The 22974-nt window shown below is 41.7% G+C and overlaps 1 protein-coding gene and 1 long non-coding RNA gene across 18 annotated transcripts in view; one reads left to right on the forward strand and one right to left on the reverse strand.

Moving 5' to 3' along the window:
* NEK10 (NIMA related kinase 10) overlaps positions 1-22974 on the reverse strand; it is a 229878-nt gene that overhangs the window by 13393 nt on the left and 193511 nt on the right. For 13 of the 17 annotated variants that reach the window (XM_027040905.2, XM_027040907.2, XM_027040903.2 and 10 more), the window contains 3 exons: positions 21464-21493; positions 19498-19598; positions 9522-9632 (listed from right to left, as the gene is read on the reverse strand). In XM_027040905.2, coding sequence (XP_026896706.2) covers positions 9522-9632; positions 19498-19598; positions 21464-21493 — 242 coding nt within the window. Of the gene's footprint in view, positions 1-4783; positions 4941-9521; positions 9633-19497; positions 19599-21463; positions 21494-22974 lie in introns of those variants that run through there. The other 4 variants (XM_027040904.2, XM_027040901.2, XR_008298033.1 and 1 more) reach the window with 2 other exon arrangements.
* LOC113594162 (uncharacterized) lies at positions 5799-7804 on the forward strand. The gene is made up of 3 exons (XR_003414482.2): positions 5799-5982; positions 6199-6283; positions 7445-7804. It is a non-coding gene; the product is annotated as an uncharacterized LOC113594162 (long non-coding RNA).

Below are 22974 nucleotides of genomic sequence, written 5' to 3' on the forward strand. Positions count from 1 at the left end.
GTGGTGTGCTTATCCAATGGGATTCTGCAAAGCACAAAAAAGAACAAACTATAGATACAAACCGTAACAGGAACAAACATTGAGCAAAAGCAGCAAAAAGAAAACATAACGTATGACCTCACGTACATGCATGTTCACAATCTGGCAAAGCTAACCAATGGTGATGAAGGTTAAGATAACAATTACATTGTGGCAGGGGATTTGACCAGGAAAAGGCAAGCAGGAACCTTCTTCAGCACAGGAAATGTTCTACATAGTGATGAGGGTGGTGGTCACATGGGTGAATGTGTAGGTAAAAGTTCATGGAGCTGGCCAGGTACCTCACTGTAGGCATTGTGCACTTTGTACCCTAATGAAAAACATTTTATATGAGCAACTATTATTCCATCTATGTACTTTGGACACTATTAGTACAAATCATTTTTGTGTTTTCTAGTCTCCATGTTGCCAACAAATGTACTGTAGAAAAAACTAAGTTTCCACCCTTTTTTATTCTTGAAAATTTACTTTCTTTACTTCAGTGACAACTGATAAAACTAATAACCCATTTGTAAAGGGACAAGATCATAGGATTGTAACATATCGTAATGCAGGAGGATCAGATAGTCACATGCTTACTAATGCTCTCATCAGTGCCATTAGGATGCCACAGAGGTAGCCCTGATCACTCGGCGTTTCTCAGAGCCAAGCTAGTAGCTTGCTCCAACTAAGCTTAATACGTCTTGTAATGCTGAAAATGATTTCCTGGTATTGCCTTCCAAACGACTTCAGATGGGATTGTTTTTCATGTGATTGAGCATAGGAGTAATTTGGCTGCCTGAAGTGCTCATCCTAATTATAGAAGGCTTATTTAAGTCAACTTAATTATTTAGTAAACACCTTGGACTCCTCTTTCCCAGACGGGAAGTGTTTAAAGCTGTACAGTGATATATGTGAATTGTGACCCAGAGAGATCAAGAGAGCCATTTTACAATGACAAAGGCAAGTTCTTTTCCTTGATGCAAACCTTGAAGAGAGGAGTACTTGAGATTTCCAGTGCCTTTCACATAAGCAGTGTCCTTTAGCTTAAGAGCTGCAAATCCTCAGAGGGATGGGCCCATGGATGAAGGCAAGGGCTGAAATTCGGTTGAATCCCTTTTGTGTGTTTGAATCCCAGATACGTTTATTTTTATTCCAGAAACTTCTCGGAACTTCTTGCAGTTCAGTGTTTTGACCTACATATTCTTTCAGTATATCGTTTTTGCCCCTCGCTGTGTGTCATGGTCTGAGCAGGTTTTGTAAAATAGAGATGAAAACCATCGAATCCCATATACCAATGGTGTATCCAGCTTATCAGCACCAGGCTGGGCAGCATGGAGGACATAGAAATGATGTGGCCTGCAATTCGGGTAATTAGGCTAATACACACGAACAAAATGGTGAAGGAATAAACACTGAAGTGTAAAATGAGGTGGGGAGTTCTAAGCTTCCAAAAAGAAGTATGCTTCAAGAAGACCAGCATGATTTTCAGAAGCTCTGGAGCAGAAACACTGGAGCCAAGTCTTGAAGGATAGATTTGGGTGGATGCAAGGAAGTGAAGCAGACATTCCAGGTGAGTAGAACTTGGGGGCAAAGGCTGGGCACTGCATACCACTAGCAAGGTGAATACAGGGATGTGACATAAGTCCACATTATAGAGATGTGGGAATCTAGGCTGAAGAGAGGAAGGCAAGTGTCGCTCATTAATTCAGTGGGGATTTTCTACCAACTACTGTGTGCCACACACACAGATCCAAACAATGGAAACAACCAATGGTGGCCAAAAATTCTACCCTGGAGCTTACTGCCTAATTGGGGAGGAATATGTCGGTGAAACAACCACCTGGATATATGGGAAATTGCAACTGTGCTGAATGCATTAAAGGACAGATCTATGGTTCTAGGAGAACAGACAGATTTAACTGTCTGTTTAACTGGGGAGAGGTTTTCTGGAAAAAATGACACTTCTGCTGAGAGCTGAAAGAATCAGTGAGAATGAGTAAAGAATGGAAAAGGAAGATGTTTAAAGGCAGAAAAACAAGCATTTGCAAAGACTTAGGAGGAAGCTGCGTGGTAGACAGGCCTCAGACAGTGCCTGTGGCTGGTGTAATTTCGACCACGAATGGCAAGAGAGTAGGAGATCAAGGTGGAGAGGTGGGCAGGGCTTGGACCAAACAGGACTGTCAATATGGTGGGTAGGATTTGGCAGTTTATACTAAGAGCCCCTGAACAGTTTTCAGTGTGTAGGGTGTGTGTGTGTGTGTGTGTGTGTGTGTGTGTGACATGATCAGATTCTGTTTTGAAAGGATCATTCTGGATGCAATGTGCACAGCAGTCTGCATGAGGCTGGTGATGCCAGGGTGGGTGCAGACCCAGAGGAAGGCTCCTGCAAATAATGCCAGCCTAGAAGCTGGGAGCCAGAGTTTACATGGTGAGGCAGGAAACTGGAGGCTATACAGCTTTTCGAGTATGCCTTAAAAAAAAAAAAAAAAGCTAGTGTTTAGAAACTCTTAGTCCTGCAAGATGGGTTAGAGAACAGGGAGGTCATCAGAGAAGCTGTGGCACTAACACCAGCTAAGACTAACACCAAGCTAAGAGCTTGGACTAGGCGTTAGCCAAGAGGAAGATCAAAAACCCTCACTAATAACACTAGTAGTGCCTATAGCCATTTACTGAGGACTTAAACATTCTAGACACATTGGATGTTCTATCTGGTTCTTACATCTACCTCTACGGTGGGCATTATCCCCGTTCCACAGATGGGGACACCGAGAAGGAATGTGCTCAAGGATCATAGCTAGCAAGCGGCAGAAGCAGGGCTAGAACCCAGGGCTGTAACGTCAAGGGGTGAGCAAAACCGCGTTATGTGAAGAAGATCCCGGGTGTTGATGACTCATAGGGCAAAAGAAATAACATGGAGCAGCCGAACATGACTGCAAGGCTTAAAGACTGAGGAAAAGGAAAACATGCTTCCAGCGATGGCGATGCAGATGGAGGGAGGAAGAGGAAGAGTCCAATTCTGGACACACGAGACAGGCAAGAAAATGCTCACCCCGTAGGTGGAATACGGATGCTACCACAGAATGTTCGAAGCAGCGGCCCCCACGACTGGCAGAGGCTCGGAGGTGGCCAGCAGTCCTGGGCCATGTGGGCCCTTTTTTGCCTCTTGAGCATTCAGCTTAGAGGGGCACTGCCGTCTCTGGCTTGTATGTCCTGTTGGGAAGAATGCTTCTGAAATGACGGAAAAGGGCTCTCCTGCCCTGAACAAACATCGACAGTTCTAAGGAGCAAATGACTGTACACACTTTGGAACTAGAGCCAAGTAACCATTAAAGAGAACAAACTGTGTCCCTGTTACCACCCCTCCTCCCCCCCCCCCCCCCAACTCAACTGATTTTGAGCAAGGGCTGAGCAATTTTGGCTCGTCATTGTTCAAGTGAGAATATAGTACTTTTGGGGCAGAACCTAAATGAGAAGCAAAAAAAATGTAATCTTCATTAAATTCCCCAAACTATATCTTCTCTTCCATATCATAAAATAAGGGGATCTTCGCTGCAGAACAACTACACAAATTATTTGGAATCTAATGCACTGAGGTAGGACTCCGAAGGAAATGAAACAACATAAATGCAATGAGGTGCCAGAAATGAGAACATTTTTAAGGCACTAAATCACACGTCACTCACCAGCCCTCTCTGATCTTTCTCCCTTCAGATTTCCCTGTCCTCTTTGACTGAATTGTAACATGTTAAGACGGAACATACTGTCTTCTTTTTCATCTTTTCTGACCTACAGCTCCTCTCTAGTCTTTTTTGTCAGGCTCTTACAGGCCACTCTGTTAACAGACACGTCCAGTATCTGTGCTCACTATTCTCTTACACTTCAGCACTCTCTCGCGGATGCACCTGTATCTTCTCACGGGTGGTCACTTTGCCACCCTCGCCCCTACTGCCCCCGGCAGCGGCCTTGCTGTTTACGTTTGCAACAAAGACTGTGTTTCTGACAAAGAATTCCAAAACTAAAAGAGAAAGGCTGGAAAATCACCATCCTATGCTATTTACAACCAGGAGCTCGTCCTCCCAGGACCTGAAGGTGGGACTGAGGGAGAAGACGAACGGGGCCCGGCCCGCTGGGCGGGAGAACCCTGCCGTAGGCGCTTTCTCCACTTGGTCCAAACAGGTCGGTGTTGGGCGCTGCTGATTTATGATGCCTCCATGGGGCCCTGACAGGGGCTACGCAAAAATAAGGTAATTATTATGTGCATAAGAAGCCATTAATTAAAGCATGAAGACAGGGTCAACCTGCTAATTGTAAAAGAGCCAGAAACCTGGAGTTTAGGAGTTAGAGATTGCCAGCTACTGAATAAGGTAAGCTTGACCTTGCTGATCTGAGTTGAAGTACAGATTCAGAACCAAAGAAATGTGTTCTCCTCTCCTTGCAGTTTATTTATTTAAGAAAAAGGTTCTTCTTTTTTTTTTTTTTTCCTGTAGAATCCCCCAGTCTGGATTTTGCTGATTATCCCCATGGTGTCTTTTTTTTTTTTTTTTAATTTTTTTTTTTTCCCCAACGTTTATTTATTTTTGGGACACAGAGAGACAGAGCATGAACGGGGGAAGGGCAGAGAGAGAGGGAGACACAGAATCGGAAACAGGCTCCAGGCCATCAGCCCAGAGCCTGACGCGGGGCTCGAACTCACGGACCGCGAGATCGTGACCTGGCCGAAGTCGGACGCTTAACCGACTGCGCCACCCAGGCGCCCCTCCCCATGGTGTCTTTTAACATATTCTCTTGTCCCACGTATTTGCTACCCATTTGTAGTATCTGGATGTAGAGCAAGGGATTGGCAAACTTCTTTGGCAAAGATCAGGTAGGAAATATTTACAGATTTACAGGTCTTGCAGTCTCTGTCACAGCTACTGTGCCTACAACCATAGACAATATGTAAGTGAATGCATTGGTTGTGTTCCAATAAAACTTTATGTCCAAAAACAGGCAATACACCAGATTGGCCTGAGGACCACGGTTTGCCCACTTCCAATATACAGGCTTCCTCAGATGCAGATCCAGGTTTTTAGCAAATACACAGCCATTGGGAGGCGTATGCCTGGTGGCCCCTCTTTCTGTGACATTAGCAACCACTGGTAATCATGTCTAGGTCCATTATTTCATTACAGGCTGCAAAATGACAATATTTTTTATTCCTTTAGTTGTTACTAGCTGGAGTACTAGTATAATGAGAAACTTCCCCCTGATCAATTTAATTACCCTGGGATAGAATTCATAAGGGAACCACAGAATAAATGAATAAAGGTTTGATTCTTTCCTTTTGCAAATAATTTTCAAAACAATGAGTTGGTTACTTAGCATCCTCCAAAGGTAACCAGTGAGGGATTTCTCATTTTACTATCATGAACTCTTAGATTGAAACTTTACTTAAGGCTTTCCATCCATTGCAGTTATTATCCTTACTGATGCTCTAATTATCCACTAGACAGCCAGCGGGAGCCTCTTTAAGTTGGCTCCTGAGTCCTTTTGACACATCCCCAGTAATCCTTGATGGCATCCTCACTATGCATTCTATTATGTCAAGACATTCCATTCTAATCTCATTCAGCTCCTGTTCTAGCCCTGCAATCACTCTATCTCCTAGGAGCCATGGGTGCTCAGGGAGCTCTCCGCTGCTTGCTTAGTTTCTAGACAATTTAGTGGAAATATTAGGAAATATGTATGTATGTATGTATGTATGTATGTATGTATTTATTTATTTTTAATGTTTATTTATTATTGACAGAGAGAGACAACATGCGCAAAGGAGGGACAGAGAGAGGAGGAGACCCAGAATCCGAAGCAGGCTCCAGGCTCTGAGCTGTCAGCACAGAGCCTGACGATGTGGGGCTCGAACCCACAAACCACAAGACCCTGACCTGAGCCGGAGTCAGATGCTTGACCGACTGAGCCACCCAGGTGCCCCGAAATATGGATATTTTTAAAAGAAAAGATTTATCATGAATTCATACTTATTCATATTGGTATTTCCAATTCTACATTAACTAGATAATATATAAATATTATCTACATATTATATTGATAATATGTAAATATTATCAATATAAATGTATATTGAATTAATATATTCTATCTTGTTTCTATTTCTCCTTTCTCCCATGATGAAAATCCTAGTTTCCCCAAACTCTATACAATCACATGCTGTATTCTCCTACAATTTTAGCCAAGATTGAGAAGACCGGACTGAAGATCCGCTGAAGTAAGTCATAAATAAAGAGCTTAGTTTCTTAGAAAAGGGCTTTTCCCACTTCTTCACTCTTCTATATATCCTGCTGGGTCTTAGGCCATTAATCAGAAGGCAGGCACAATCATCCCATAACTGTTCCTCAAACTGGAGACGTAGAGGCCCTGGATTTCAGAACAGATTTCAGAGGGGAAGGTGGAAATCAAATGCATTTTATATGCTATCACTGCTTGCTTCTTCCATGGCCCCGATGTAGGTGACTGTTAGTAGTCAAAGGCCAATTGGCCACTCTACCGAGATCACATAGGGGATGAAAAATCCATTTCCAAACAAAAATTGTCACTAACAAAAGATTATACCAGAAAGCGTGAAAAACAGAGGTCACAAAGTTTTCTCATTTGTGTTTAGAGGAGGGCAGGAGGGCTTCTTTTTATATCCATATAAAAATATAAATATTAAATATATCAGCATATATCATATATTATATATATCAATAAATAGACTATATCATACACAACATACTTATCAATATAGAATATACTCTCTATTCAACGATCATACATTAAGCCCCATCATGTGCCAGGCTCTGTGCAAGACCACGGGCAATCAAAGATGGATACGACACACTCACTGCCTTTGGGAGAGACAGAAATGTAAGCCAGATAAAAAGCTCTTTAAACACAACAATGTGAGTAAACTAAAAAAGCACAGAGAAAAGGGAGATTGATTCTGTACAGGGAAAAGTGAGGGAGATTTTTATGGAGGAGCTGGCCTCTCAGTTCAGTGGTGGAGAATAGGAAGTGTATTAATATTCCAGGCAGATTTGTTTAGCGCACAGGAGAGGAGGCCTGCCTCCATGATCAGGAGCGCATACACCGTGATGGAACGAACCACCACAAGCTTGTAGTGTCAGAGGGGACTATGGCATTCCTCACCGGAGAAATGTGCCTCTAAACAAAGTTGAGAAAAGGGATAAGTCTTTGGGTTCGTCCCCCCCCTTCCCCTGCCACCCTGGGCTCCCTGAATGCCCTTGACCACCCCCATTAATCCCTTTGTATTCCCCAGACCAAGGGCAGAAGGTTAAGCGCTCTGAGAGAAGCCTCCACTGTACAGAGGAAGGCCTACAAGGTGGTGGGGTCGGTTTAACAAAAGAGCATCTTTTTTCTGTCTGGACAGAAAAGAAAGCCAGCAAGAAAGGGATGCAAACCAAAAATCTAAGTGACGGAAGAGAGAATACTCTGCTTTAGGGAAGGACATGCACTGGTGGAAAATCTCAACAATGGGGAGGGGGTGGGGGAGGGGAGGGAACCTTCCTGCAAGCTGTGATGCAGGCACTTTGATCTCTTAAAGCTGGGATTTCTGTTAAACTAAATTTGCATACAAAGAGGATTATTCCGCATATCATTTTAATAAGAATATGAAAACCCAGCAACATGTAATGTTTTCATGGGAGACTTGAGGCTCTGTCTTCCTAAAATACATTTATTGGTATTCGTGATGCAATATGTAAATACCATAAAAATAAATATCCACAGTCTCATCCACTTCTGTTTGATCTACTTGAGCTTTGTTTCTTGGCCTCATTTGCCAACACAGCCCATGAAAGAAATTGCGCTCTTGGATCTCTGATGAGGTAGGTTTATGTTCTGTTGACCTGCTGCCGTGTCTGTTTTTCCATCTCCTGTTTGTGTGTCGGCAGACACCGCTGATGTAAGGTAACAGAGCAAACACATACTGTTTGCATTTCGTATCAAAGGGCCCATCATACTGCCTGAATAAGGAGTACATTTATGCTTAAGATTGGATCCATTAAAGGAAAAAGAAACTCTAAAGGAAAAGAGCATTGGCGCATGATGGTTTCAAAGTTTAAGTGTAGGCAAAACTTTACAAATGTACGTATAAAATTGGAACAGGCCCAAACCGCTAGGGCCTGGGGTCTTTCGGGGACAGGAAAAGGGAAGCTTGTGACCAGCTCCAAGGGCTATATCGAAATGGCTACCGACCAGGACAGAGGGATTTCCTCTTCTCCAGTCGTGCTAATCAGAGATAGACAATTTTCTTTCCATCCGGTTGATTTAACCTTTTTGTGATTTAATATTCGTGGGTATAATTAGAAACATTTACTAACACCCAAGGTCTAGGGGAAAAACTTAAAAATACAGTTGGCTCTTGAACAACATGGGTTTGAGCTACATGGGTCCAAATATGTGGATTTCTCACAGTGCAGTGCTGTAAATGTATTTTCTCCTCCTTATGATTTTATTTCTAGCTTACTTTATTGTAAGAATACAGTATATAATATATAACTTCCAAAATGTGTTTTAATCCACTATTTATGCTATCGGCAAGTCTTTCAACAGTGGGCTATTAGTAATGAAGGTTTGGGAAAGTCACAAGTTATATATGGGTTTTCAACTGTGCAGGAGCAGGTGGTCAGTGTCCCTCCTCCCCAAGGTGGTCGGGGGTCAACAGTGGTTCATTCCACCCTCCTAGGTGATAAAAATCACAGCTTCACCCAGTTAAATGACTTGTTTGGGTGGTACAGCTCAATTAAGGGGCTTCCTAGAGAATGTTCTAATAAAATATTACATTCTCTTAAAAAACAGAATTCTTTTTAAAAAAGGCTAAAGTATATTTTTAATTAAAGATGTTTAATAACATTTATTCTTTGGAAAACATGTAATCATACTGAAGCAATTTTCTATTCGTCTTCTGAGATGATGGCCCCAGAAATAAAGGTGAGAAAATTAGAGGCAAAGATAACCTTGATTTAGTATCATAAGCAGTGCTGTGGTCTGAATGTTCGTGTCCCCTCAAATTTGTATGTTGAAACCTAACCCCCAAAGTGATGGTATTGACTCATTGTGAGGTAATTCGGTCACGAAGACAGAGCCCTCATGGAAGTGCCCTTATAAAGAGGCCCCAGAGAGTTTCCTTGCCTCAATTGCCACGTGAGGATAGGAGAAGTCAAAAGTCTGCAACTGGGAAGAGGGCTTGTACCAAACATGACCGTGCTGGCACCTTGAAATTGGGCAGTCAGTTTCCAGAACTGAGAGCAGTCTCTGCTGCTTATAAGCTCCCCGGTTTATGGTGTCTTTTTTATACAGCTTGGAAGGACCAAAACAAATAACGATAGTATCCTTTAATAGAAGATAGACTTTAAAAAGTACAAAGCAGAGAAGGTATAAAAATTTAACTCTCCCGATGTGTTTTTGTTAGCCAAAGAAGAATTCCTATATGTAGAATACGGTACCTTTTTAATTTCCGATTTCAAATTGCAAGGGTTACTCTGCTGGCTGAAGAGGGATTTCTTGAATCTCTCTATAACCCTTCTTTTCAAATTGTGGTGCAAAGCTGGAGGAAGCTGCATAAAATGAGAAAACAATTATTGTAAGCAAATTGTTAACACTGTACAGACAACTCCTGGAAGCATTTACTGAGGGTCAGTGTAACAATACGAATTCAACAGGACTAAATAAGAATATAAATTTGACTCCAAATATCATGACTAGGTGTGATAATTTTTCATTCCGCAATCCAGAAGGAATATATTACTCCTCTCTCTTTCAAAAGGCTGCTTCCATTTATACTATTGTTCCTTCATTTTCTTGGCATTATTTTTCATATAAAACCTAAATTGCACATATAAATTGAATTTTGCAAAGAACAGACTTCACGAGGAAGGATGCATTCTGTCAGATGTTTACGTGCTATGTCATGCCCAGAATTGTGCTAAACAACCTGACCAAGGTCCTAAAGGATCTGATGCTTTGTGTTTTATGTTTTGTGTTTTGTTTTTGTTTGTTTAGAGAGAGAGTGAGCACGAGCTGGGGAGAGGGGCAGAGGGAGAGAAAAAGAGAATCCTAAGCAGACTCCACGCTCAACCCTCAGTACGGAGCCCATCGCAGGGCTTGATCCCATGACCCTGGGATCCTGACCTGAGCTGACATCAAGAGTCGGATGCTCAACCGACTGAGCCACACAGGCGCTCCTGAAGGATCTGACACTTTGGAACAGGAAGCACATATCTGCACTACGAAGTCAGATGCCTGTCTGTGAGCGCTCCTGATATTCACATAGAGATCAGACTGTAGGGACCAATCTTGTCAAGAAGAAAAGAATGAATTAGTATACATTAGGGCTGTGCCAGGATGAGGTGGATTTAATAACTTAGTAGCAAGTCACTTTGAAATCTCTGAAAATATGGCAATTGGATGAAATTGGAGATTTCAAAACAGTGATTTTGTAGAGATCTGCAGGTTGAATTTACACAAGGAAACCAAAGATCCCGAGAAGCACAGGGTTGAAGTAAAGTTTGGAAGAAGGATAATAGAGCAAAGAAATAGGGTCAGAATGACAAGTAGTCTCAGAGTGGAAATAACATTTGGTTTGTTTAAAATATGGAGAGGATTTGGAAGGAGAGGAAAAAGAATCATTATGAAAAGAGATGGCTAAGTGGGAAGGAAGATGTAGTAGTAGGCGCTCTCAAGATTAAAAACAAAATAAAACAAATCCAGCCAACAAAAATACAAGAATAGAATTAAAGATTCAGGCCACAAGGAGACAAATGTGGCAGTGGCAATTATTTACCCCCCCATTCCATTTTTCTATACTCTCTTACTGTTTAGGTTTGGTGCCATGTGACCCCTTTGGCCACTAAAAATGATATGTGTCACTCCGAGGATGTGGCAATTCAAAGACGGCATCCTTCTCCTCCATCCCTGTCTGCCCTGGGCAAGGAGCTTGGCATCCATCCGTTCCAGATGGCACAACCACAAGATGGAGGAGGGCCACCTGACCCGCCCAAATTTAGCTGAGTGAGAGATAAACCACTGCTGTGCCAAGCAAAGAGATTTCGGGTGTATCTGTTAGTGTAGTGTAACTTACCATATCCTGGCTACAAGGAATGTCCATTCATTCCAGTTACATGAAGCAGGGGAATGTATAAAAGGTAATAGAGAAATGAATGGGGTCAGTGGGGTCTCACAACGGCTTCTTATACCCAGAGAAAAACTGTTCATCAGCCCAGACACAACAGAATGTGGGACCCATTATGAAGCGCTGTAATGCCATAAACAGAAAAACAATGTAATTGAAAAATGTTTTAACAGCACCATCTGTAATTCTAGTCAATCCTTTGATTTTACTTGAGTCAAAGCAGGCTTAATTACAGAGGAACCAAGATTCTGCTGGAGGATCTGAAGTCCTTTAGTATACTCTGGAAGGTTCTGTAAGTTGACAGCATTGAATCTACAATGAGCTCTTTTTATTTCAGAACTAGAGCATTCTTGTACCTTGCTCCAGATGTAATTGAATCACTCTCCTTATCCCCAACAAATGGTCATAATTATTGTCCTTGTATACGGAATGAAAAGGGAAATAAATGTGGACAGAGAGAGAGGGAGAGAAAGAGAGCGAGGGAGAGGGTGAGGGAGGGAGAGGGAGGGAGGGAGAGAGAGAGAGAGAGATTTCTTGGCATTAATAAGCAAATGGTTGGAAGACAGATGAGAAGGAAAATGAGTATAAGTTATACACGTGTGCATGACAGATTAGCAAAAGTAATGAATTTAACTTAAGAGTGGGACCAGACAAAGAAGGGAAGGGTCCTGTGCACACCTTTCTAGCAAGGGGATTGGTTAGAGAGGAGTGGATGGGAGAAGTGCCTGGAGATACCTTTTTGGTTCTGAGAATTCCCTACCCTTACCCACGGGAAGTTGCCACTTCCCTAAATCAAACACCAGAGGGCAGTGTTGGCCCAGGACCGTCTAGTGGTTGCCTCGCACGATTCCAAAGAGTGGCAGCAAGCCTTTTGTGATCCACCTAATTGCACAGCGGACTTTTGAAGGTGTGAAGTACCAGTGGGTCCACAGGTTCCTTTGAAAGAGACTAACCCCAGCACTGGCAGCTGTCACTACCGGATTGCTAATTCAAATAGTCTTAAAATCCTTTGCTATTCATTTAACTTGATAAGCCTCTAATTAACTCAGAATTGCTTTTATTGCTCCTGATTGCTTGAATTAATTCTCATAAAAGCTTTCTTGAATAAGTTAACAGTCGACTTAAGATTCATACACGAGACAGTATTAGAAAGCTATTTTACTTATTGGAATAATTATCACGATAGCCAGCACCCCACCTTTAAAATTTTCATGGAAGAATTTAAAATTTTGCGCAGAATGATACATAGTTCAATTGCTGAAGAAGTAAGTATACTATACTATATACAAGAACTATAATACTAAGAATAGAATATTAACACCTATGATTCTTATGTGCCAGTTACTATGATTACTCTTTTGTGTGCATTATGTCCCTTTTCTCCCCACAATAAACTTGTAAGGCAGCTACTGTGTTGTAAGTAAGGAAATCAGAGCTTCAAGACATTATGTAACATGCATAACGACTGAGTTGGTGCCTCTTTTAACACAACCCTTATCCCAGAGCACACACACCACCACTGGTATTTCTACAGTGTAACACTTTACAAACACTCCACATACATTATTTCCTTCATTGCAATAGTCCCAGAAGCTACCCGAATCTTACTGATGGAGAAACTGATTCTAGAAAAGATGAGTCTCTCAACACCACACATCTAAGAGCTTATTTCTTGTTTTTACCATCCCAAAGTAACAACAGAAAAGATGAAATCTGATCTCTATGTTCTATACCAGAGTCTTGAACTTGCATGATGTAGGGATACTTCTTAAAGATACATTCTCTAGTGTCTCTAATAATACCTAGTGCACACCAGCAATAATGGAGAGTGCCCCATTTGAAGTGACTTAAATAATATCTTTTCTGTAAAAACAAATTATTTTGATATATTACCGCCTAAAAGGAGATTTCCCTAAATGCTAACAAAAATTCAAAGATCATTATCACAATAAAGGCACAAAATGTAAGCTTTCTCTTGGAATCCGCGAACCCTGAAAACACGAGTCCACTTGGATGCATGGCTTTACCCTAAATCCGGTGTAATCTATCCCCCTTGCCATTAGGAACCAGGAGACCCAGATAAGAGACAGTAAGGAGGGTTCCAATTCCATCTACGACTATTGCTGAAAAGAGCAGTTTGTTCCACTGATGACAGCCAGGGTATAACTTCAGCTGAGGGACAGCTGTTCCCAGCCACAGTTTTTGTTCTATCGGCAACAATTGTGGTTGTTAAGATGGCAGTCTGAAGTTGGTCCACCTAACTGCCCGTCTGTGCTCTAGGAGACAGATGTTTGATTTTTAAAAGTTGCTATGTGCTGATTTTCAAAGCATTTCTTTAACCAAGTCATCGGATTCTGAGTACAGAATTAAATCCAAAGCATAAGTTGGCTGCATAGGTCTCAGCTAAGCAACAACACACAAAGACTCGTATTAAAAGGTAACGTATGTACCTTGGTCACCGTATGTGCCCGGAGATGGATTTTGGTTTCCAGCAATGGAAATGAACCACTGATTTTATTCTCAGCTGGCTGTCTTAAGATTACCATCTCAGTTTTGATAAAAGCAGATGTCAAATCAGTGAAGGCAGCGTAAGGATTTTAACATCCTGCCTTTTACAATAGTTGCTTTTAGATGATTTCCAAGATCTGTCTCCATGGAAACTGGATAGGAAAGGCCACCATCAGCCCAGAGTGTCCCCTGTAAGGTTATCTGCGGGTTGTCGGGAAGGGTGAGGTCCTGCAATTCAGGGCAGCTACCACAGGCGTAAGCCCACCAAGGAGTCTGACTAGGAAATAAACATGGGGACAAGAAGAGTTGTTTGTTTGTTTGTGTGCTCGTTTGTTGATTCAGATTTACTTTCAGCAGATTTCCTTTGGAATTAGCAGACAGAGAAGACTGATCTTGGCCTTCCACCTGTAGCAAATAGGAAGGTATCATGTTCAGACTTGTTTTTATCTCCTTCATTTGAAAGGCATTGTCTTGGGCTGGCATGATAATTTAAAGTTCCCCAAAAGGGAAACATTCCTTCCTATTTGTAATGTCATAAACTTTCAAGTGTTCTGGAAATACATTTTAAAAACCACAATGGTTACATCTGAACTTGTAGCAAGGAATGCCAGCTTGCCAAAAAATATGAAATCATTTGTTATGCTGAAGTGTGAGAGCATAATAATAAGATATTTATAATCATTTCATTCTTGCTTTAACATTACTTTGAAATCCAACAAAGAAATGGAACACATCCATCAAAAAGTTTTTTATTATATAAAAATTAGCAAGACAGGCATATGGAAACTATATTTAAATTTCAAAGTATATTTTCTCTCAATTTAGTAGTTAAGCATTGAGGTAATCAATAAGCTATTTAAAGCTATTTCCTTAACACTAAAGAATGCTTCCCCATATTTCTACATCAGCATTTAAATGGAAATGCATTTTTGAATATAATATCTTTACTCAATAGAGATATGGCAGATTATGTTTTGATTTATTAACCAATTTTCTACATCCCCCTCATATTTCCTTGTACCCCTTCACCCTCTTTCATTTAATCAGGTAGACAGTTTGGTGGGATTGCCTAAGGGAAAGGTTGACAGCAGAAAATGGAGGAAAAAAGTAATCAATTTCAGACTCTTGAGTCTCAAAAGGCTAGCCCTAAGAGTGATTGGAAGGAATAGCAGATTTGGGGGAAAACGTGACAGATAAGAGCCAGGCTAGGGAGAAGCCAAAGGGGAAGCAGTGAGAACTCAGAGGTGGGTAGGTCCCACAGAAGGGAGTCCCTTGCCTAGTCCCCCAGCCCAAGTGTGACAGTTGCCTACTTGTTGCCTCTCGGCTCCAAATTCACCCTTTGGTGCCCTGCATGTGACAGTGGAATTTCTCCCTTGCCAGGATGTTGGGCTCTGTCTGTAGAGAGAGAGCACTCGAGGGATGCTGGAGGAGAACGGTGCTTGACTTTCTGGTCCCAGTGATGCTCCCGTCTTGCCCCAGTCCTGCAGCACTGAGTGGTCAGCAGCCAAGGGGAAACCAGAGTGGTGCTTACCCCTAGACAGTTTCACTGGCACCAATCCTATAGGCAGCTTCCCAGAACGTTCCATGGAGCAGCACCTACCAGTGGGAAGCCTCCTCTGGTCCCATAGAGGGTATTTCCCAGCCCAAGCCACACGTGCTGCTTTCCAGCAAGTTCCACAGCATGACAGCTCAGCATGGATTACTTGCCCTAACCCCCCAGGGGAAGTCTTCCTGCAAATTTCTCTAGCACAGCATCTCAGTGGATTTCTCTGATCTTTCCGATGAGGTCTGGACCTGAGCCCAGGATGGGAGTGTCCTCTTTTCTTCCTTTCTTGGATGCTCTGCCTGAGCCCTATAAATAGTGACTTCCATAGCTGCTCTTGCTATATTCTTTAGATACTCTCTTCCCCTCCTTCTTAAATAATACTGTTACTATTAATAACTTTTAGTAATTCTTTATATTAAATCTTCCCTATTGAAATTACTGTGTGGTTTCTGTCTCCTAACTGGACCCTCACTGATAACAGATTAGGCTCCAGCAAGGTCCAAGAAGAAGGACCCATACAGATGGGAATTGGGACTTGGTTTGATTGTGCCCTTGGAACCGAGCCCAGTGCTGAATTTTGCCACAGGACACGGGCGATAGCCCATGACATGCAGTGGCATCACAACTGATCAAGTATCACCATGATAAAGAGCCAACTGAAGGAAGTGCCCTGGAAGCTTGAGTGGCTGCTGCACTACGAAGTAGGAAGACCACAAGGACTGCGTTGTGGGATGGATTCTTCAAAGTGCATCAGAGCACTTAGGAAAAAAAATGACAAGCTTGGGTCCTTGAACTCTTGGCTCACATCATAGTCTGAGCCCCAGAGAGATTCCATGACAGCCCTAAAAGAGCCTGTGATTTTCTTGCTACCACAGCACAGATACGGCTGATAATCAGATACAAATTTAATTGGGCAGGTTGCTAAATTACAACGTCAGTTGAATGCCTACTTTGCTGAGGTTTTCATGTGAAAGTTAGAAAAAAGAATAGGATCCTAAAGCTTGAAATAGGGACACCTTGTTGGATCCAGATAAAACAGACAGTCCTGTCACTCTGAGTCATTATTGCCAGCGGAAGTAGCTTGTCACTCTGTGTCAGAGAAGACCAGCCTTCTTTTGCTTGAAAACTCTACACTAACCTCATCCGGGATAGATGAGGAGTGAGATCTTAAAAAGAAATGCTTATTCCTCCTAAGACCCACAACAACGAGGGTCAAGTCCATCACGTGGGCCATATCTCGACATGATGCAGGGGAACTGGTGCACACTATGACCCGGAAGGAAATAGCTTACCTGTCAGAATTGCAAGACTTTGCTACTTTGTACCAGCAGCAACGCAGGGAACATGTGTAGTAGATTCAAAGGGTTTTAGGCCCAGAAGGGTGAAACACGACACTAAATCAGGCTGAATTCATTCATATGGGTGCTCTTACTAGAGAGTCCAGATTTAGTGTATTAGTTCCTGCAGCTGAAGGTAACTGCTTACTTGGTTGGCATGCTATACAACTCCAACTCAATGGTGACCTTCGTTTAATGGGGGTAAAATGCCAGAGCTACCCTGACATGTGGAGGAGGGAATCCAAAGGCTTGGGGACCTGCCACTCACCATGTGTGACCTGCACACTCACTCCCCAATTATGTTCAGCAAAAATACTCAGAAGCCACTCCTGTCACTAAGGTATGGAGAAGTACATTAGAGACGGGAGCACCAGCATCCTTAAAAATCTCTATGGCTGCTTTCCTTTGTAGGCCAGGTACAACACTGAAAATATAGGATCCCAACGGGGATGACGTGATCCCAAAGAAGCAGAGGCCAAGGGACGCCATTTACCCACCAGTGACAGTTAGAAGCATTTACCAGAAAGGGTGGGAGGAATGCACTGTTAATTAGAGTGCTTCGACCCCAGTGGTCTTTGGTGGTGGCTCAGAATACTGGACTATTCTTTAATCCAAATGACAGAAAAGAAACTCTGGGTCTGGTAGACAAAAATCTGACCCGATTTGCCGTCGCCACAGTGGACAGTCACAGCCTCTCATGCAATTTCTATACCTAGGTCAATTTAAAGACCCAAAGCCCTTGATTAGGGGGGAATAGCTGGGACTCCTTTAGGAAGGGCCCAGAAACACTGATATAAGTATACACTATACATTTTCCTCCAAGTCTGAGGCCCAAAGAGACCTACAGCCATTTATTATCATAATGCCACCGTCATACACCAATCAGCATGGATTTTTGTTTGTTGGCTTGTTGGCTTGTTTTGTTTGTTTGATTTTGGGGAGAGAGTAAGTGTATTAGCCCAGTGTGACCTACAGTGGGCCCATTCGGTCCACCAACCTGGTGGCATTTCTCTTTAGTCCTCGAACATATAATTGGAATCGCTACGATTGGCAAGTGACAGAGTCATAAGATTGGCTCTCTGGATCTTAGACTGAGTAAATGTTTATATGTTTTGCTCATTGATACGTCACAAATGCATAGAACAGTGGCATCTGATAGTAGGCACCTAATAATTATATGTCAAATGAATGAATGAATGAACAAATGAACTGCATAAGACACGCAATCTTAGACTCCAAAATGCTAGTTACTTTCTCATCCATATGCCTACACGTCATCTACAAAAATTTCTTTTCTTATTAACATTAAGACCTTGGTTAGCTTTGGTAACTTTGTGTATATATGTATACACACACACACAAGAAGAATTGACCAAAAACCAAATCAGAAACTATGAGCCTTATTCCAAAGAAAAAAAAGAAGCGGGTAGAAAGAAGAAGAAGAGAACAGAGAAGGAAAGAAAAGAGAGAGAGAGGGAAAAAAAGAGCAACAGACTAACATACAAAATGGCAGGACACTTGTCTGTTGGTGTCTGGAACCGGTGGCTGTGCGGGTCTGGAGGCGAGGCCGCCTGGCTTGCCCAGTGACAGTCTCACTCCAGTAGATGCGCAGTTACCAGGCACAGACAGGCGGGGTTTGGTGTAAGGGGGTCCAGCCTCCACTGGACCCGCTGCGCCGTGCCCTGAAGCCCCACCGTGTCGGTGTTGGGGAGAAAATGGTGACACCCAATCTCTCCTCCCCACTGGGCGTCTCAAACCATGCTGCTCAGGCAGCCCTCACAGAGTAGTGGGGGGCAGTCAGCTTGCCCTGCTCCACAGTCTCCCGCACCCCCTAGGCGCTCAGAAGGGATTCAAAACCCAATGTCTTAAGGGATCGCACACCATGCAGACCTGGTTCTGGGGAAATGCCAATCAGCCCTGCTGATAAAGGGCCTTTGGCTGGCACCTGCAGGGTCTTTTGTTCTTGCGGGGGGGCAGTATACCCTCTTCTCACAGTACTCAGGGAGGGAACCGTTTTCTCCCAGCGCACTCCTGAGATCACTACCTCGACCCAGGGCTGGCTCCCCTCCCCTCCAGGCACACACACACTTAGCGGCTTCAGTCCGGAGAAAGTCATGCACTTTTGAAAACTCTGATCTTCAGCTCCTAAGGCTGTTTGCAAAGTAGAGACTGGCACTCTCCGTATTTCTCATTCTCCAGTCCGTGGTCCAGAGCGCTTTTTCTCTTGTCCTAACACAAAACTGCAATCCACAGCTTCTCTTTCTCTTCCTTTTGTCTCTCCACAGAAGGGGATCCCTCCCTCTGTGCCCACACTGTTTTGTCTCCCCCAATTTGCATACACGCACCACTGTCCCGCCAATCTGTCTCCCTCCATCTGTGGAGATTTTTTCTGTCACTCCGGAGATAGACTTTCTGGGTATTCCAAGTGTTCTGACCTCAATACTGCTGTGTGTGTGAGGGATAAGGGAAATCCTGGTCCCCCTGCTTCTCCACCATCTTGACTCCTCTGAGAGGTCCTAGTTTTAACCCAGCATCCTCAGGATTCCTCAGTGGGCACTAGTTTTTCTTTCCTGTAGCGAGGCTGTTCAAAACCCAGCCCTGTCCCCACTTTCACCCCCATAATGAAGGGCCATTTGTGTTGAAATTTATTTTTGGTGGGACACGGACAAAAGAGTAGGTTATGAGTCATAGGGGGAAACTGCCATATTTGCTTTTTATACCCTACAACCTTTCCAGCTCTAGCTCTGCCGCTAAGCCAAAGTGTTCCCAAATATATGCAGCTGGAGATAATAAAAATGAGCATTCGTTCCAATTTAAAATTCCACAAAGTAGTTCTTCAATGACATTACCATCAAACTTGTACTTAAGATGAAAAGGAAATAAAATGCTAGCATACTGACCTGTGTGATGTAGATGATTTTGTGCAGCTGAATTAAGATCTGCTGAATAGGATCACTGATCTGTCGTACTTTCCTCTGGGACACAGCAATCCCTGCAGATGCTGTGGATGATAAATTCTGCAGTTAGTCAAGATCCTGGTTTTCTCTTTCAAAAATATTTAGTAGAAAATATTAGTAGAACTTGGGGTAAAATTCTGAAAAAATAATTAAGCTAAAATCTTGATCCTACCAATGAGATAATATTCAGAGACCTTGTAACACTTCCATATTTTACAATATGGTATGCACTTCTTCCTTTTACTTATATGACTTCTGAGTAACATAACAATGTTACCTTTTATAACAATTAAAAATACTCCTGGAAATTTTGCCTGCGATTACACCAGGCTGCCACCAGGAGTCAGTGGTGCTTTGGATACTGTGGCCTTTGAAAAGCTGGGCTTCAGATATGTGCAGTTAACAGACTATCAGGCTTTTACATTTTAAAGTCATTATGCCCTTAATATCATATTTTAAAACTAATTTTAGTAAAACTACTAACACAAACACCGAATAGGCAATCTTACAGAGGAAAAAAAACCCAGAAACAAACAAACAAAAAAATACACAATTTGTAATAAGGGTTTAAAGGTTACTGTAACCCTTGATTATTACAAATTATAATGTTCACCTGGATGTTTCTCTAGCTCTAAATAAGACACATTGGTAACTTATCCTGACTTCTCATCATACTGCCACTCCACTTTCACAGTTTGAGGCTGGCTTCGTGTCAAACTGCATATGAGTGGCTTCCTCACCTTCATATATCATAGCCACAAGTAGTCCATTCTTAACTTTAAAACTCTTTAAAGAAATGGCCTTAACCTCTAGATGGGCCAGAAGGCCACCTCTGCCCCCTCTCACCCTCAGGTCCACATTGGAGAAAAAGAAAAACTGAAGAGACACTTCAGATATGTGGATATATATTATCCTCTCCACCTTCCCCAGGTTCCTCCTCCTCTTGCTCTCCCTCCCTCTGACCCATAGCATGATTGCTCCATTAATACTCTTGCCAATTACCCCTTTTAAAAGAAAAGCTCCAAAGTCCCTCTTTTCTTCCCTCCATACGACCTTGAGCCTATATGAAATTAAATGTGAACATAATCATTGCTTTAGCAATAGCTAAAATTCTGAAAAATGAGTCTTATATAAATGCTTTCTGAGAAAGCTTGCATATTTTACCATAAAATTGTTTTCAAAACATTTGCAGAGAAAATTTAATGTGGTCATTAAAAGATTCAACCTATTTTATTATGAGCATGTGAAAATTTATATTTAGACACAAACACAAAAAAGAAAATAAACAGAACATTTAAAGAAATATTACTTTGTTTACAGGCATCTTTACTGAGTTAGTTGAGAAATTCTTATAAAAAATAATCTAATTGTAGTTTATCTGCATTTAATACCTTGACTAAGTGTTTGAAATTGAAAGGATCTATCTCCCCTAGGCAGTGTGTCCAACTCCTTTAAATCATCAATTACTTGACTATTAAGATGAGGTTTAATAAATTACCCTTAGGGTAAAAGTGTGAATATAGGTCAGAAAGGTAGCTCTAAAATAGAAACACACAAGGCTGGAGGTATCTGCTCCAGCCTATAGAGATAGCCAAGTTTACATATGTCCTATTATTTTCTACAGTGGTGTTTCCTATAGAAATGATTCTTACAACATAGCTATTTGTTTTTCTAGGCCAATACTGAAAACTACAGACCATGTAACGTGGCCAAGAGAAGGTTGTTACGGCAACATTACCTTCACATTTTCTGAAACTGGAGGGTTTGATTTTTTTGATCAACTATGTGCTGACTACTTTATGTTATTGATCTGTGGATATATTTCACAAGTTAAAATCTCACAGCGTGGCAGAGAGTTCTTAGACTGTGATGACATTTCGAGTGGGGTATCACACGGGTTTGACTCTACCTTGCCACAAGAATGTGCTCATCTGTGGCCCTAAATACAAAAACAGAAATAGTTAGCTAGAATGCCTGTCTTCTGAACTACTCAGTTATGCAATGCAGCTTAACAATTTTTTTCTTAAGACCTTTTGACCTCTGCTCCCTCCAACCCAGTAAATCTTTGACTTTTAAAAATAGTTTAGATTTATTCACCAAAAAAATAAAGAATAACACATGCCCGATGTAAAGCAAGCAAAATGAACATAAAAACAACCTAGGCATTACATAAAAGGCTTGAGGTTCCCTGTAACCACCACCCCTCAGCGCCTCTCCAGAGCTGGATCAGCTGTACCTGATATCAGCTTCCAGTTACTTTTCTATCCATTTACATACATAACTGTGTACTTTCACAACAGTATTTTTCAAGGGTGATTGAATCCTGAAAACAGTTTAATGTGTCAAGACCAGCATTTTGATATATGGGATGGAATGAGATGGAATGAAATGGGACAGAATAGAAAAATCTCAGAGTGCATTGAACATAGTAGGTCCACTCAGTTGTGATATAAAACGTGTACTGTGTTGAGGTTCGCTTATTCCCAAAAGAGTCTGAAAGCTACTACTGTAGAAAATCTATAGTATTACTAATGTTTTCTTTCTTTCTTTTCATGTTTTCATGTTTTCATGAAACATGAAACATTTCTTTACAATGTTTTCATAAATGATGACACCTTATAAGGCTGTGCTACTTTTTTTTCCCTCATGACTCTGTCTGTCATGGAGATTCTTTTTTCTCAACACACACAGTTCTAGCCCATTCTTTATAACCACTATTATATAGTACTACATGTTCAGCATACATCATAGTTACTTAGCCACTTCTGTCTGGAAGGGAACTTAATTTGCTTTTAGTCTCTCATGATTATAAATGATGTTGCAGCGAGCAAACGTGCGTGAGTACATTGCATAGAAGTACAAAAGGCCTTTTAGGGTAGATAAGCAGAAGTCAAATAGTTAGGCCCTTGGATATACGTGTTTCTTATTTTAACAAATACATATTTGAGTAGCTGAGTCAATTTTCACATTGACCAGAAGAGAATCAATTTTTTCTGCACCTTAATCAACACTACATATTATCAAACTTTTCAATTTCGCCAATCTGACTTTGTTTTATTTTGTGGTTATCTAAATGCTGGTGAGACTATTGGATTTCTTTGGTGAATTTCCTGTTTGTGTCCCATGCTTCTTTTTCTTATTGATTTGTAAATGCTCTTTATATAGACTGAATGCTAATCATTTTATTGTACCTTATATGTTAAGAGCATTTTTATCTAACCTGTTACTGCTTTTCAATTTCCCATCCTTATCACCTAGACTAAAGGTAATTTTTAGTCTTAGCTACCACCAGAACAGTCTCTCAGATACCTGCTGCTTCTGTACCATAGCAAGATTTACTGAAATACTTCAGCTAATCCTGGTAATGAGAACCAATTATTCCTCTGTTTCCACCTGATGAAATCCTTACAAGTTTTTATA

This window comes from Acinonyx jubatus, chromosome C2, assembly GCF_027475565.1.
Source record: "Acinonyx jubatus isolate Ajub_Pintada_27869175 chromosome C2, VMU_Ajub_asm_v1.0, whole genome shotgun sequence".
NCBI lineage: Eukaryota > Metazoa > Chordata > Mammalia > Carnivora > Felidae > Acinonyx > Acinonyx jubatus.